This window comes from Ornithorhynchus anatinus, chromosome 13 (genome assembly GCF_004115215.2).
Source record: "Ornithorhynchus anatinus isolate Pmale09 chromosome 13, mOrnAna1.pri.v4, whole genome shotgun sequence".
Classification (NCBI taxonomy): domain Eukaryota; kingdom Metazoa; phylum Chordata; class Mammalia; order Monotremata; family Ornithorhynchidae; genus Ornithorhynchus; species Ornithorhynchus anatinus.
Window position 1 is genome coordinate 12,119,444 of NC_041740.1, and position 15,834 is coordinate 12,135,277.

General features: G+C 42.4%; 1 protein-coding gene across 1 annotated transcript in view; it reads right to left on the minus strand.

Annotated features, from left to right (window-relative positions):
- Positions 1-15,834, minus strand: part of CCNY (cyclin Y) — a 129,779-nt gene that overhangs the window by 22,613 nt on the left and 91,332 nt on the right. The window contains exons 2-4 of the mRNA XM_029077800.2: positions 11,102-11,176; positions 6,823-6,857; positions 555-655 (exon numbers count right to left, since the gene is read on the minus strand). Of these exons, the coding sequence (XP_028933633.1) occupies positions 555-655; positions 6,823-6,857; positions 11,102-11,176 (211 nt within the window). The remainder of the gene's footprint in view (positions 1-554; positions 656-6,822; positions 6,858-11,101; positions 11,177-15,834) is intronic.

The following is a 15,834-nucleotide window of genomic DNA, read 5'->3' on the forward strand; positions in this document are numbered from 1 at the left end:
AAACTATATAAGCTTTTTATCAGAGGACATGAGCAAACACGGTGTTCTGAATTCTATCAATGAAGTCCAGAAATCTGGAAAAGCAGTAACTCCAGATTTTAGTGGACTGTAAACTAATACGTACTAATAGTATTTAATCATAGCTGAGAAATACAACTCTACTTCCTGAAGTCATTTCTATTTTCACAAGTTCACTCATTCACTCAATACTATTTACTGAGTGCTTACTTTGGAGCACTGTAGTTCCCATGCATCTATTAGAGAGCAATGGACCGAATGGGTACTGACTATATACAATACTACAACTCTTGGTTTAGTATGTCTTGCGAAAAAAAAATTCTGTTTTGCCTTTTAACAATGGAAGGCTATATTGGGCATCCAAGCACTTAGTACAGTGCTCTCCACTCAGTAAGTGCTCAGTAAATACGACTGATTGCAAATATGTCTGACTGATCTACTGAAGACCCCAACAATTACTTTCACCGTGCTTTGCTTAGCCATCAATCAAAAGCACCAAAACACCCAGTTAGATTAAAAAGTTGAGCGCCACCCACCATTTAATTGTATACTTGAGGTTCGGTTGACTGACTGTGCTATCATCTAGGAAAATAGTGGAGCAGGAACTGTACTTCCTTCTTATTTGTCCCGGCGGATGCTAGGAAATAACGGGGAATAAAAACAATGTCTGTTACATAAAACTGAACATCACCCAAAACAAACTTGCATTAGTTAAAAAAAGGTTCTAAAAGAAAAAAGGATTAAACAAACTTTTTAAAATCTATCGATCTGGGCTCCAAAAACTGCATTAAAAAACCAACTAAAAACAACTTCCATTCAATCTCTCATTCTTTCAGAGATTTGTCTGGGATTTCAGGAGCATCCCCACATATGTGTAAAATGCACTTAGCACTAATTTCACCTGTTGAACAGCCCCCGTCAGGCATTATTAAGAGCCTGGTGAAAATATCTGTTACATGCACTGTTTTCTGGGACAAACAGGAAGCAGAAAAATCTGAAACAACATTCAGACGGTTTATAAATTCAGGTACTATATATCAGTTATTTTGGTATTAGGATCTTTGGTATGGTTTCAGAAGAGAGAGCACTTTTTTAATAAGAACTGAGAAAGGATAAAGAATCAAGGCCTTAAACACTTACTGTTACAAAAACTCATTCCAGTTTAGGAGAAATTTAATGGACCAAGTCTCTCACTGTTTTGAGTTTAGGGAGATGTCATCAAGATCACTAAGAATCAAATACCTAGTTCAGCACAGATCCATTTGGGTTGGATGTAAATAACAGTGGTATTTGTTAAGCGCTTATTATGAGCCAAGGAAATAGTCAATACAAGATAATCGGATCCCACATGGGCCTCACAGTCTAAGTAAGAGGGAGAACAGGACTCAAACCCCCATTTTAAAGATGAGAGAACTGAGGCACTGAGGAAATTAAGTGACTTGCCTAAGGTCACATGGCAGACATGTGGTGGATCCAGGATTAATACCCAGGCCTTCTAAATCCCAGATCCATGCTCTTTCCACTAGGTCATGCTGCTTCTGATAGAACTTCTATTTAAATCAATGTAAAAGCACACTCCCAAAATTCACCAGAAAGGACCAGCTGGCCCCCTGGAATTCTAAGCCTATTTCTCAGCATATTACTAGAGGGCACTGTTATTGAAGCACTACCCAAAAAAGCAGAAATCTCCATCACCCATTATATACAAAGAGCATTCAGGTCATGCATGGCATAAAGTAAACAGCAGTTGGAGAATTCAAATGCAGGTTTGTATAGTTTGTTTCTGCTTTCTGAGACCACATTTTATTGTGAAAAATCAAGAAAGAAGTAGATTAAGCCCAAGTAAAATATATTTTTTGGTATGGTATTTGTTAAGCATTCATTCTGTGCTAACCACTGGGGTAGATATGAACAAATTGAACACAGTCCCAGTCCCACATGCGCTTCACAGTCAAAGGAGGAAGGGAGAACAAGTATCTGACCCTTATTGTCAAATGAGGAAACAAATGCACAGAGCAGTTAAGTGACTTGCTCAAGTTCATACAGCAAGCAAGAGAAGAAGTCAGGATGATAACCCAGATCCCTTTATTCCCAAACCCATGCTCTATTCACTAGGTGATGCTGTTTCTCATAAAATAAATGACAATATAATGGCAAATTCCAATCACAATTGGACATTTCAATGCTTACCTAAACCTAATAAATATGTTGTCATGAAAAAGTAGCTAGTCTAAGAAGGCACTTTGTGCCACTTATTAGTTTTCAGTTCAAGGAATCGTGGGTAAGCAACAGCTTTCAACTTGGCATGCCCCTGCCAACTCTGTTGATAAGAACAGTCCCACTGAGAAAATGATAGAGGTGCTCAGATTAAATTTTCAATTATCCAAATGAGGGAAGCTTAGGGGTCAATTAGGTGATACAAGATAACTGACATTTTGCCCTATTTATTAGCTTGCCTTCTCACTTTTGCTTGGACTCTCTAGTCATGGTTCTCTGTATTAGAACGCCTACACTATGAAATCACTCAATCATAGATTATTTTAAGAATGCAAGGATGTTGCTTATCAGAAATGCCTGTAGTCTCAGCATAGGTGTTTCTAACCTGAAAGAAAGTTGGATTGGCGGAGTTGAGAGGACAGACACTCGATGGGAGAGAGGGAGAAATGATGGAGGAGAGATTGTGTTGGGGGGGGGGGTAGGGGGGAGAGAGAGAGGGACAAAGGGAGGGAGGAAGAGAGAGAGGGAGGGAGAGAAAGAGAGACCTGGCTCCCCATGACTGAGTTAGGTTTTCACCATGCACCTCACTGTCTCTCCTTCTCCCTTCCCATAATGGCACCCCCCCACCACCACTGCACAAAGTCATTAGTTTACTGCCAACACTGAACCATGCACAGAACTACTTAACAAAGGAATAAAACGGAGCAGGAGTAAGATGTGGCCAATATGAAAAAGAAGATGATGAAGTTAGGAGTTTGGAATATAAATGAAAAATTATGGCATGGAATGAGAAACACAATGGCAAAGGAAAGCAAGAAGGCAATCTGATAAAAGGGTAGCATCATGCAATGACAACCACAAAAGGAATATGATACTGGATCCAGTATAAGGAAAGGCAGTGAAGACAGAGAGAGGACAATAATCCTGGGTCCAGTTATTAGAAGTTAAGAGTACAGTAAAATGGCAAACTTGATACTCGATGGCTATAAGGAGCACAAAAAATAGAGGTGCCATGGACAGCATGAGACAGAGAAAGAAAGAAGAGATTGAATCTTTTTTTTAACAAGTTGAGCATCAAATGCAGTAAGATACGGGCTTGGGAGTCAGAAATGCCTGGAATCTAATCCTGGCTCCCACACTAGTCTGCTGTGTGACCTTGTGCAAGTCAGACTGTAAGCTCGCTGTGGGCAGGGAAAGTGTCTGATACATTGATTATACTGAACTCTCCCAAGCGCTTAGTACAGTGTTCTGCACACGGTAAGCACTCGGTAAGCACTCAACAAACATGACTGACTGTCAACTTCTCTGTGCCTCAGATACCTCATCTATTAAATGGGGATTAAGACTGGGAGCTCAATGTGGGACATGGACTGTGTCCAACCTGCTTAGCTTGTCTCTACCCCAGCGCTTAGAACAGTGCTTGGCACATAGTGCTTAAATTCTATTTTAAAAAAATCCCATTATTAAAAAAAATCCCAAAATCCAGCTTTATCAGGCTCACAAACTAGAAAAATCATCTGGTTTTCAGCTTCCAGGCAGATGAAATAGAGACGATAAATGGATAGGAATAAGGTGGGATTTAACGGGGTACATCTATTAGCAGAGTTTAAAGGAAATCAAATGATCATGACTCAGAAAAAAGAGCATCAGGAACCAATTCCGGATAGGTGCTAAGAGGTGCCATAATACACTACTCTGCTTGCAACACTGCATCTTATAGTTGCAAAATAATTAGCTTCAGTTAGTGGGTAGGTGCTCATAATTGACTTCAACAACCACAAACTGAAGGCAAATTTGGCTTCATCATGGTAAGATGCACTTTCAATATAGTAAGATCTTTCTAACAGTTAACGAGTTGGAGAGACAGTTTTGAAGACGCATTTCGGATGTGGGAGGGATCCTCACAGCTATTATATGAGAAAAATGTTTTTTCTTGGCTTGGTATTGACACTGCTCCACAGGAAGGCCCTAGTGCTCTTGTCATGCACTCAACAGGGCTGTTTCTGCACAGAAATTTGATCAGAGACCATCGCTTCCCAGTTACATTTCTATTTTGACCATGCTCATGGTATAGGCGCCTTTCCCCTTTTGGGGCAGTTTCCCCTTTTGGGGCAGAAGGAATAACAAAAAGGTTGTCTATGGATATTGTAAGAATAATAATTATTATGGCATCTGTTATATGCTTACTCTGTGCCTGGCACTAAACTAAGCAGTGGGGCATATACAATCCCTGTCCCACATGGGGCTTAGAGTCCAGTGGGAGGTACAACAGGTATTTAATCCCCATTTACAGATGAACCCACCTGGGACGCACAGTCTAAGGGACTACTGTTCAAGACAAGTAATATTCACCAAAAATCCTATTACTTTTGCCAGCTTACTCCAGTTCAGTTGTAAGGAAGTTCAAAAACACAGATCTGAAATGTTTAGTCCATTCTGCCACAGGAGGGGGCAGGCATTAAATCATGTCATCCCAGTAGTAGAGGATTAGATCACCGCCCTCCTCATCTTCAAGGCCCTTTAGAAACCAAATCTCCTCCAGGAGGCTTTACCTGATTTATCTCTCACCTGTCCATCCTACTTCCCCACCAACTGCCACTTCAAGACTTCAGCCTCCCCTAAGCACTCACACTTCCCATAAGTAACTTTGTACTCTATCGCCTCTTGCTACCTGATGACACTTGGGTGAATAAGATGAGAGGGGTGAGAAATTAACCAGGGAAAGCCTCCTGGAGGAGATGTGATTTCTAAAGGACTTTGAAGATGGGGGCAGCTATGGTTCACCAGATGTGAAAGAGGAAGGCATGACCTAGAGGTTGGCTCAGGGAGAGAGAAAAATGAAGCCCAGGCAGTCAGTTAGCTACACTGCGAATCCCACATGGAAGAGTGTGTCCAACCTAATTAATCTGTACCTACTTCAACTCTTAGAACAGTGTCAGACACATAGTAAGCGCTTAACCAATACCATAAAAAAAAAGAACAGAGCATGTGAGTTGGGGTGCAGTGGGAGTAGGGGGGAAAGAGAGTGGATAAGTACGAAAGTGAGAACTGAGTTCCTTAGGTCGGTGATCTGTAATTTCTGCTTGATGGAGAGAGGAATGGGCAGGCATTGAAAGGTGTTGAGGAGCAAGGAGATGTTGACAGAATGATGTTTTAGAAAATGATCTAAAGGGAAAAGCTAGAGGCAGGGGCCCGGGGAAATCAGTGAGGAGGCTGATGCCAAGCCAGAACTAACACAAATAATGCTTTGGCAGTGAGTGCAATTTGCTGCTTTCTGATGAGGATGGAAGACTGGCAGACAGGAAGCGATATAGTGGCTTTGGCTAGGTCATCCTCATGGACCTTGAGGGTCAAAGTAGCATCTGACCTCATCCCACCACCAAGAGGACAGCGGGGAAGCCAAGACAAGGCCCTGTATCCTTTCAGCTGAAGGGGTGACAGGTGGAACAGCTAGTTCCAGCTCCTGGGCACAGAAGGTACCTACAGCTGCCCATTTTGCCCCCAAATCTACAGGAACTCATCAAACACCTTTGCTCCCGAAGTGCTAAGCCCATGAGAACAGCTACCCTTCCTTCCCCCATGGAGCACAGCACCTATGGCATAATCTCTTCAACCTTCTAGTAGCCAGGGAGCTATCGTAGTATCTTTTCCCCATAGCCTTTCCTCTGTCCATCAGCAGCAGCACCTTTGACTTGCAACATGGTTAGGTAGAGTATACATAGGGCAGGTAGCTCCCTCAGGCACATAACACTAAACAACCATTTATATACACTGAAATTATTTCATATACTGCAAAATATGGCTGCAGATGGCTCAGCAAGACCTAAGGTGTACGACAATCATGCAATCAATTGTATTTGTTGAGTCCTTATTGTGTGCAAAGCACTGTCCTAAGCACCCAAGTTGACTGACATGTTCCCTGCCCACAACGAACAACTTTTTCCTTTCAGAAACACTTTGCTTGTGAGCCCCTTGTGGAACAGGGACTGTGTCTGAATTGCTTATTTGTACATGCCCCAGTGCTTAGAGCAGCAGAATTACCAGCAGAAACTCCCCCTGTAAACTGTAAGCTCATCATGGGCAAGGACCATGTCCACTAATTCTGTTATATTTTACTCTCCCAAGTGTTTAATTAATATGATTGATTGTTCTGCACCTAATAAGTGTTCAATAAATACCACTGACTGATTGACAGATTTTAAAAGATACTCTCCAATGGCTGTGTTCACTTTTAGAGGGCAGAGTACTGCAGAGATTGAAAGCATGTTTTTATTGAATAAGGGTAGTACTGTGCAGAGAAACAAAGCACTTGTTTATCACTTGTCTACAGTTATTACAATATCCACACACATCCCACCAGACTGGATTTTAATGGTGCTGGTGCACAAACATTAGAGATGGCTGATAAACACAGTAAGCCCCAACCATTAACAAAGCAAACTGAGAAAACATTTCAACATTCTCCACTGTCTTCCAACTAGGAGCAACATGCACAACCAGCTTTGTCCATTAGGAGATGCACTTGCCAATGTTATTTACAGTTCAGTCTTGTAAACGCAAAATACATAAGGAGGGAACTTCACTTACGTGGTTAATATAGAGACTCTTGCGTTTTTCTCTCACTGTGAAAACAAAAGATAACAAAAGAAATGTTATATGCATGCATTTGGTCTCAAAACTCTTTGCTTTAAGAACAGGGGGCCCTGCATCTGATGCCTTTATCTCCCCAACAAAAAGTGTTCAAAGCTCAAGGAGGCAATGAAAAGGAGGCTTGCAAAGATATAACAGGATTACAAATACTGACATTTAGTGTCAGGTGAAAATTTTCACATGTTTCCAAATTCCTCTATTACCATGAGCCAGGCTTTTGATTAATTCTAGTCATTGTTGGGCTTTTAGTCTATACAGTGTATGGTTTCAAGTGGGTGGGTGGGGGAGAGAAATGCTAAAATAAATGCAATAGAATGTTCATTAGATGAATGCTTCTTGAAACCTACAGAACATTCATTAGTTTTAACTCATTTAATCTCCTCTATCCAGCCCTCTGCTGGAACAAAGACAAGAAACCTGCAGACATGCATGAATAATGCACTGAGCCAAGGCAAATGTGATTTAAGTAGAAAGAGCTACACCTATATATCAATTTACCATTTGGAGGGGAGAAGAGGGGGCAAGGATTTTCCAGGGATGAAGAAAGGAGGAGACAGACTTCCAAGAGCGAACAGGGCAGAAAGCTGGCATTTTGGATCTGTTCAGCCCTGACTGGAAAGTCAGTCTTGCCAGAGATTTAGGATGAACAAATCTTGAAGTCTGATAAGCGCAGCTTTGGAGAGGCGATCACCCTCTTAGTTGTCATGGATTAGACAACCTCAATTATTATTATTATTGTTAATAATTTGCATTATTATTGTTGGTGGTGTTATTACTAACAATACCAACAACAGTAATAATACTTCTGTTAAGGATTTATTTTGTGCCAAGCACTGGGGATACATACAATGCAATTACATTGAAAACAGTCTCTGAAATTCATGTTGCAGTGGAGACTGGACCAAAAGATAAGCTGGATCAAAAGCTAGGAAGCAGTGTGGCCTAGCGTATAAAGCACAGGCCTGGGAGCCAGAGAAACTGGATCTAATTCCAGCTTTGCCATGTACCTGCCCTGTGACCTTTGGCAAGTCACTTAACTTCTTTGTGCCTCAGATTCCTCAACTGCAAAATAGGAATTCAATACCCATTCTTTCCTCCTACTTAGACTGCAAGCCTCATGTATCTACCCCACCGCTTAGAACAGTACTTGACATATAGTAAGCCCTTAAATACCATAAAAGAAAAAAGGTTTTTTAAGATAGGCTGAGCCAATACAAGAAAGAAAGAGGACAGAAGAAATAAAAACAATCATTGAGTCCTTTTAATTGAGCAACTGCTGTGTGCAAAACATTGTATTTATAGCTAGGGAGAGTTCGACAAAGTTAGCAGACATGACTTCTGCCCATATGGACATGCAACTATGATACTTCCAAAGTCACACACTCTAGGGAGACAACTTTTCATTTTGAATATGGGGGTGCAGGGATAAAGGAACAAGGAGAGGGAGGAAGAGAGAGAGAAAAAAGAGAAGGATGGGGGGGTGGAGAGAAAGAGGGAAAAATCCTTTCTGCTTCTTGCACTTGACACTCACAGACCAGATGTCCCACCCTCTCCCCTCAAGGGGGATGTACAGTGCTTGACACATAGTAAATACTTAACAAATACCATCATCATCATCACCCTGAATGGGCTCTCCAGGGGTGTCTCTCTTTTTGGTGGAAGGAGGTGGGATGCAGTTTTGGAGAAGCCAGTCCAGCTGACTTTGGGTAGGGCAGCCATATGTGACTGGTTTTTTTTTTTTTAACCACATTCAGCTGTAAACCTGAAATTTTCTTTTAAGCTGAGCAGCTCAGCAAAAATTAGGCAACAAAAACCAGCGTCCCCTTTAAGCACCAATTTAAATACTGAAGAGAACATTTTGTGCTAGCAGTGTTCTCAGCCTACTTACTGTTTGGGATCCTGATTAACCTTAATTAGGCTTGAGCATAATTTCTTTTTAAATATTGTGGAAACAACCAAGTCTTTGATTCCCCCAAATAGCTAGTGCACGTTGCAGTAAGACAGCACACCTGCATGCTGGCAACTCATATTTCTCAATCCTTTGCCCTCACTCTAAATACCTCACCCTCACTCTAAATGCCTCATCCCCACTGGTACAACCAATCACAAACTTTCGGTTTAGGGAATCAGCATTGGTTTCACAGTCATTTAGAAAAACAAATAATACTGTAAGGCACTCTCTCCCACTCCTTTTAGGAGAATCCCAAGATGGCAGATGTCTATCCTATTCCTAAAGACCTTATTAAAGACAGCTCCTACTGGTGATTTGATTTTATGTGTCCCAGTGCTCAAATAATCTCCAAATGAGAACATTCTGTCTTTAGCCTAGCACTCCTCTTACAATTTAAATTCATTATCTTCTGCCCCAAAATCTTCCAAAACAGCATGGCCTAGTGGAAAGAGCACTTGATTGGGAGTCAGGAGAACTGGGTTCTCATCCCAGCTCTGCCACTTGCCTGCTGTATGACTTTACGCAAGTTACTTTGACTTCTCTGGGTCTCAGTTTTCTCATCTGTAAAATGGGGATAAAACATTTACAGCTCCCCCAACTGTATGCCCCATGTGGGTGGGGTGGGTGCCTAACTTATTTGGAGTATTTGGAGCGTACGTGCCCCAGCATTTAACAATGTTTGGTATGTGGATTTACTGAGCGCTTACTGTGTGCAGAGCACTGTACTAAGCACTTAATAAATAACATTATTATCACCAGGATTTTACATGGCCCCTATCTTTCTACATACGCAAAGTATTTTAACGGTTGTTATGGCTTATTGGATAACGCATGGGCTCTGGAGTCAAAAGGACCTGGGTTCTAATCCTAGCTCTGCCCCTTTGCTGTATGACCTTGGGAAAGTCACGTAACTTCTCTGTGCCTCAGTTCCTTCATCTGTAAAATGGGGATCAAGACTGTGAGCCCCATGTGGGACACAGACTCTGTCCAGTCTGACTGGTTTGAATCTATCCCTGAGCTTAAAACAATGCTTGACACAGTAAACACTAAACAAATACCATCACTATTATTATCCTCAAGAGATCCCAGTGAGATGGGGATGGGAAACAAAGCAAAAGACTTCGTGTAATCCTCCAGCACACAGGCAAACCCAATCATTGGACACTGCTGGCTATCTTTAGCCCTGGCCCGGCTTGACCCTTGCAGCCCCCTAAGCTTACAGGGCCAAGCAGTCTGGGAGCTCGTAGGAGGTAGGCAGGTTAGTTTTTTATCTGAGGGGCTCCTGAGTGGAGCTGGGTCGGGTCTAGTAGTACCAGGGCTCTCTGCTCCTGAGTCTTTGAAGTTAAAATCTGTCAGTCTTCCATCAGGCTCTGCTGAAGAAGAGGGCCTTGGGCAGCTAACAGATGGATGGAACACAGGGAGGAGAGACTGCAGGGCAGAGCAGGCCCACAGGTGGAGGCACACAAGCTCTTTGTAGGCAGGAAATGTGGTTACCAATTCTGTGGTACTGTACTCTCCCAAGCACTTAGTACAGTGTTCTGCACAAAATCAGTGCTCAATAAATACCAATGATTGATTGATTGTGATGGTCTTCTGGAACACTGAGCATTCAGAGATGACTAATGCCCCAATAAAATACATTTCAAATTCATAGCATCCTCTCTCCAGGCAGAGCTGAACCCCACTTCAACGAGGCAGGAAGGAGACTGGTAAGGTGAAGGTTCAACCCAGGCCCAGAAGGACTAATGGTGCTGAGCAGCAGGGAACTTCTGGAGCCAGGAGCCAGAGCTGCTAACTTGCCCCAGTGTCTCTCCCATCTTTTTCCTTTCCTCATACATTGATTTCTCCTCCTGCTCATCTTCCTCCTCTCCAATCAACCCAGAGCTTAGATCAGTGCTTGGCACATAGTAAACGCTTAACAAATACCATCATTATTAATCACTTCAGGACACATGGGATTAACCGGAGATCTGTCCCCTAGGCAAGTGGAGACTTTGATGATCAGCACTTACTACAGTGCCTGGCACATTTTAAGCGCTTAAATACTATTTAAAAAAAGGAAAAGAAGAAAGCATCTAGAAATTTAAGTGATCTTAAAGATCCAATGAAAAGGAAAAAAAACATCAAAATGACAATCATCAAAGAAACAATAAAGAGAGGTCAGCTGGAAGTGAAGCTGATTCACCTGGGACGGTCTCCTGTAAAGAGGCAAACTTATGATAACAATGGACTATTTAATAAAGAAAGCTATAAATGACTACCTACCATCTGTCTGTGATTTACTGAGGAATATCGTACTGGCCCGGGGATGGTCTGAAGGATTGAACTCCATGTTCAAATCTGTAACGGCAAAAAACAACAATATTATCACTGAATGTCATGACCAGATTCATCTTACAATTTTCTATTGACATGCTCCATTCTAAAATGATATAACAGTTCCTCCCCCTATAGCTAATGTAATAGCTTCTCCTAGATTCACATGGAGCCATAAGTGTTCAGAAATTTGAAAAATCCATACAAAAGAGTGGAACATTTTAATTGTGGTTCTATTAGTCTGGAACAATTTTTATCTAGAATAAATCCCCTCTTCACCACAGGATGCACCTCATTCACAAGAACAGAGTGTTAAAAAGCCACTGTTGGAGAATTATGGTCTGCAACTGATTGCCCACCCCTTTGCTAAGTTGTCTTTCGTTAGTGATCATGATAATAAATGCTTACTGCTGTTAGTGTAACTAATTTTTCTAAAAGACTTCACTCTGTAGAAAAGCACAACCTAGTCCAGAGAGTTTGTATTAATGTTTGCAGGTAGAGTTCATCCTTGTATGGAACAATTTTCTTAAATCACACTGGAACGTATGGGCAGTTTTTCCCTGCAAGCATAGCTGCTTGGTTCCATTTCCACGCAAGCAGTTAAGGAAGGTGGAGGAGGATGGAAGAGAGTGGAGGGGAGTGAGGCTTATTTAGCAGCCAAACTGATTTAAAGCATCAAAATGATTGGTGGCTTACTGACAGTATTTTAAATGAATTGACAATCACAGTCGAAATTCAATTCTGAGGCCACCACTGACCAAAATGAGATTTGCTCAACATAGTCTTCATGTCTTAAAAGGCCACGAAGGAAAGCAAACAGAAAAATCTCTGGTACTGAACTCATGGATACTTCACCACCAGGGGCCTCCCTCCCTCCCTCTCTGGGGATTTGAAGACGACAGTCTACAAAGAGAAAAAGGGCAAGAAAGTCTCTGTTTTGCATCATTTTTGCCTTGATTAGAAACTTTCAGATCTCATAAGAAAGCTGAGAAGCAGTGTACCCTAGTGGAAAGAGCAAATGCCTGGGAGGCAGAGAAACTGGGTTCTAATTCCGGTTCCGCCACTTGCCTGCTCCGTGACCATCACTTCACTACTTTAAGTCTCAGTTTCCTCATCTGAAAAATGTTCTCCCTCCTAGACTGTGAGCCCCATGTGGAACAGTACCTGTGTCCAACCTGATTAAAACTGATTGATTGATGACTTGCTAACTCCTTATATTTTACTCTTCTCACTTATCTAATCTAATTTCTCACTGTACCTCTCCCACAACTCCCCTGTCTCCAGCTCCTTACTTAATGCTGCTCCCCCTGTCTGGAATTTCCTTCCCCTACAAATCTGCCAGGCGGCAGCTCTCCCTGTCAAACAATCGATGAGATATATTAAGTGTTGTGTGCAATTAATCGGTCAATCAATAGCATCTATTGAGTGCTTACTGCATGCGGAGAACTGCAGTAAGTGCTTGACAGAGTACAATACAAGAGAGTTGGTAAAGACATTCCCTGCCCACAACGAGTTTACAGCTAGAGAAACAGCATGGCATAGTAGATAAGAGCATGGGTCTGGGAGTCAGAGGTCGTGTTGTAATCCCAGCTCAGCCTCTTCTCTGCTGTGTGACCTTGGGCAAGTCACTTCACTTCTCTGGACCTCAGTTACCTCATCCGTGAAATGGAGATTAAGACTATGAGCCTCATGTGGGACAGGGGCTGTGTCCAACTCGATTTGCTTGTATCCACCCCAGAACTTAGTACACTGCACAGCACATAGTAAGTGCTTAACAAATATCGTAATTATTATTATTAGAGGGGAGAGTTCAGGACTCTTCCCATCAAATCACCAGCTGATCTATAGCACTATGGCAAATAATCAGCATGGTACTGCAGCCACAAATGGGTTTTGTACTTTTAAACCATTGCCTGCACTTCCCAGTGTGACGGTAAGCTCCTTGAGGGCAGGATTGATACACATCTGCCTCCTCTTCGCCTGCTGCTCCCACTGCCCACTGAGAGCGACCCTGGGCATGCCATTTGGACAATTCCTCTGCAGAAATCTGCAGTCTCAAAATCCTCATGAATGGACCAGAGCTCATCTATCATTTACAATGAGCAATTCCTCGAATTCAATTATTTATTTAGCTAACTCGTTCTGACATATTTATGCTACTCTCTGTAATAACCTCATTCTTTCTCCCCACCCCAACTATCTGTAAATAATTTCAGTCTGCCTGCCTCTCCTACTAGATCGTAAGGCCCCCTACTTCTACAGAGGGCAGGGACTCTCTATTGCTTCTGATGTAGGTTCTAAGTCTTGAAGTCTCTTCTCACTGAAGCACCTCTGTTGTCCTCCTACACTGCAAACTCCTTGTGGGCAGGGATCGCTCTGACAACTATACTGTATTCTCCCAAGAGCTTAACACAGTGCTCTGCATATATTACATGCTCAATAAATACTATTAATGGATTGATCGGTTCCTGTCAGGAGCCGCCAGCACTTTCCCATGCATTTAGCCCAGTACCTTGCATACAGTAGCTGCTCAGTAAATACCATTATTGATAATGATGATAAAAGAGCTAGTTTAATTTAATTGATAGTCACCTAAAGACGGGGGGGGTCTAATTCAGTTCTTATTTCCTCTACCACAATACTTCTGCCTTTACCTCCTTTCTCATCCATGTACCGATATCTGCACAGATATCTGGTAGATATCGGTACCCATCCTCTAGTACAGCAGATGCCCTGGTCCACCCAGCCTGGCAACTAGCCTGCTCTTGCATGGAGCTAGTCACCAGCTGTTTTCACTTAAGAGCCCTGCCCCATCCAATCACCATGACAATGAAGCCATTCTCACCCTAGAGGAGCACACTGTAGCCAGGGTGATTTTAATTCCTTCTTTAGAATTAAGCAGCTGTCAAACAGACCCACCTAATTTGTAAAACGGCCAGTGAGCATCACTGAACAAAAACATCTCAGCTTAAAAAGAAAACCCTATGCGAGAGCAAGGCACAATCGGCTGTTGCTCCCGCATTATCAAATCATCCTCGGGCACACGGAGGCAGGAATTTTTTTTTTTTTTTGTATCACTTACGGCATAATCTCAGGTTTTCCTGCTCCCCTTCTGTTTTCACAGACATCTGGAGTGAAAAGACCCACTTTCTTTCCAAGCAGACACTACAGGAAGGGTGTCTTGAAATGTCTTACATTACTGTATCTGCTGCATTTTACAATCTCACCCAGCCTGAAAGGTCTATATTATAAGATCAGCATTAGTTACATACACACATGTACATGGATCTTTCTCTCTCTCTCACACACAATGTGCAAATTTATATATACATAATATATGTGTGTTTGTGTGTATATGAACATATATGAATTGGGAGAGCAAGCAGCATCTACTGATGACAGCGTGGCTCAGTGGAAAGAGCCTGGGCTTTGGAGTCAGAGCTCATGAGTTCGAATCCCAGCTCTGCCTCCTGTCAGCTGTGTGACTGTGCGCAAGTCACTTAACTTCTCTGTGCCTCAGTTACCTCATCTGTAAAATGAGGATGAAGACTGTGAGCCCCAGGTGGGACAACCTGATTCCCGTGTCTACCCCAGCGCTTAGAACAGTGCTCTGCACATAGTAAGCGCTTAACAAATACCAACATTATTATTATTATTATTATGACTGTGACAGCCCACCTGGAAAAGGGGTGGCTGAAAAGACAGATGTGTAATGGACAATCCACTGTGGCAGGAGGAGACTAACTTCTGCCCCACTACAAAACTGAAGAATTAAAACCACAGCAATGAGGCCTAGTGGAAAGAGCACAGACTTGAGAGTCGCAGGACCTGGATTCTAATCCCATCTTTGCCACTTGCCTGCTGTGTGACCATGGCGAAGTCACTTAATTCTCTGTGCTGCAGTTTCCTGATCTATAAAATGGGGACTCAATATCTGTTCTCCCTCCTACTTAGACTGTGAGCCCCATGTGGGCCACGGACTGCATATGGCCCTATTATCTTTTATCTACTCCAGTGCTTAAAACAGTTTTTGGTAGATGGTAAGCTCTTAATACGAGAATTTTAAAAATTATCATTATTACCTCGTTGTCAGTGTTGGGCCAATAATAGCTGTGCTACAATTATCAAAAGTATCTAACTGTTGTGTACTCTGAGGCCAGTGAGGCCGAGGATGAGATCCAGCTCTTCCTCCAGCTTCTGATTTTTTTCCCTCTTTTAACAGTTCGGTTCCTCCACTTTGGACAGCACTTAGCTCCTTCACAGGAGAAATCACGGTATTAGAAGAATGAACTGTTTGAACTGATTTTGAGAATTCATTAACAGCTGGGAGAATAATGTTTTTTAAGCACTCATATCTTCACATCAAAAGGATCAGTCCCAGAATGAATGGTGGATACTTGGCATGATTCATCTGATGCTCTTGGGTACTTTCTCACTAGCGGAGCCGGATGACAAGCTCACACACAGTCTGGCAGGGATCAGCTGAAATACCCACATTTTTGCTGTTCATGGGGACCCAACCTCAATAATCTACTACTACAAGGCAGGCCTCACCCTTTGCTCCCCTAAACATCATCCTAATCTTGGTACTTTGATCACAACTAACACCACCAAACCCTTGCCGTGTCCGCTGTCTGGCCTAGAACTCCCTCTCCTGTTCATATCTGACAGACCACCACTCT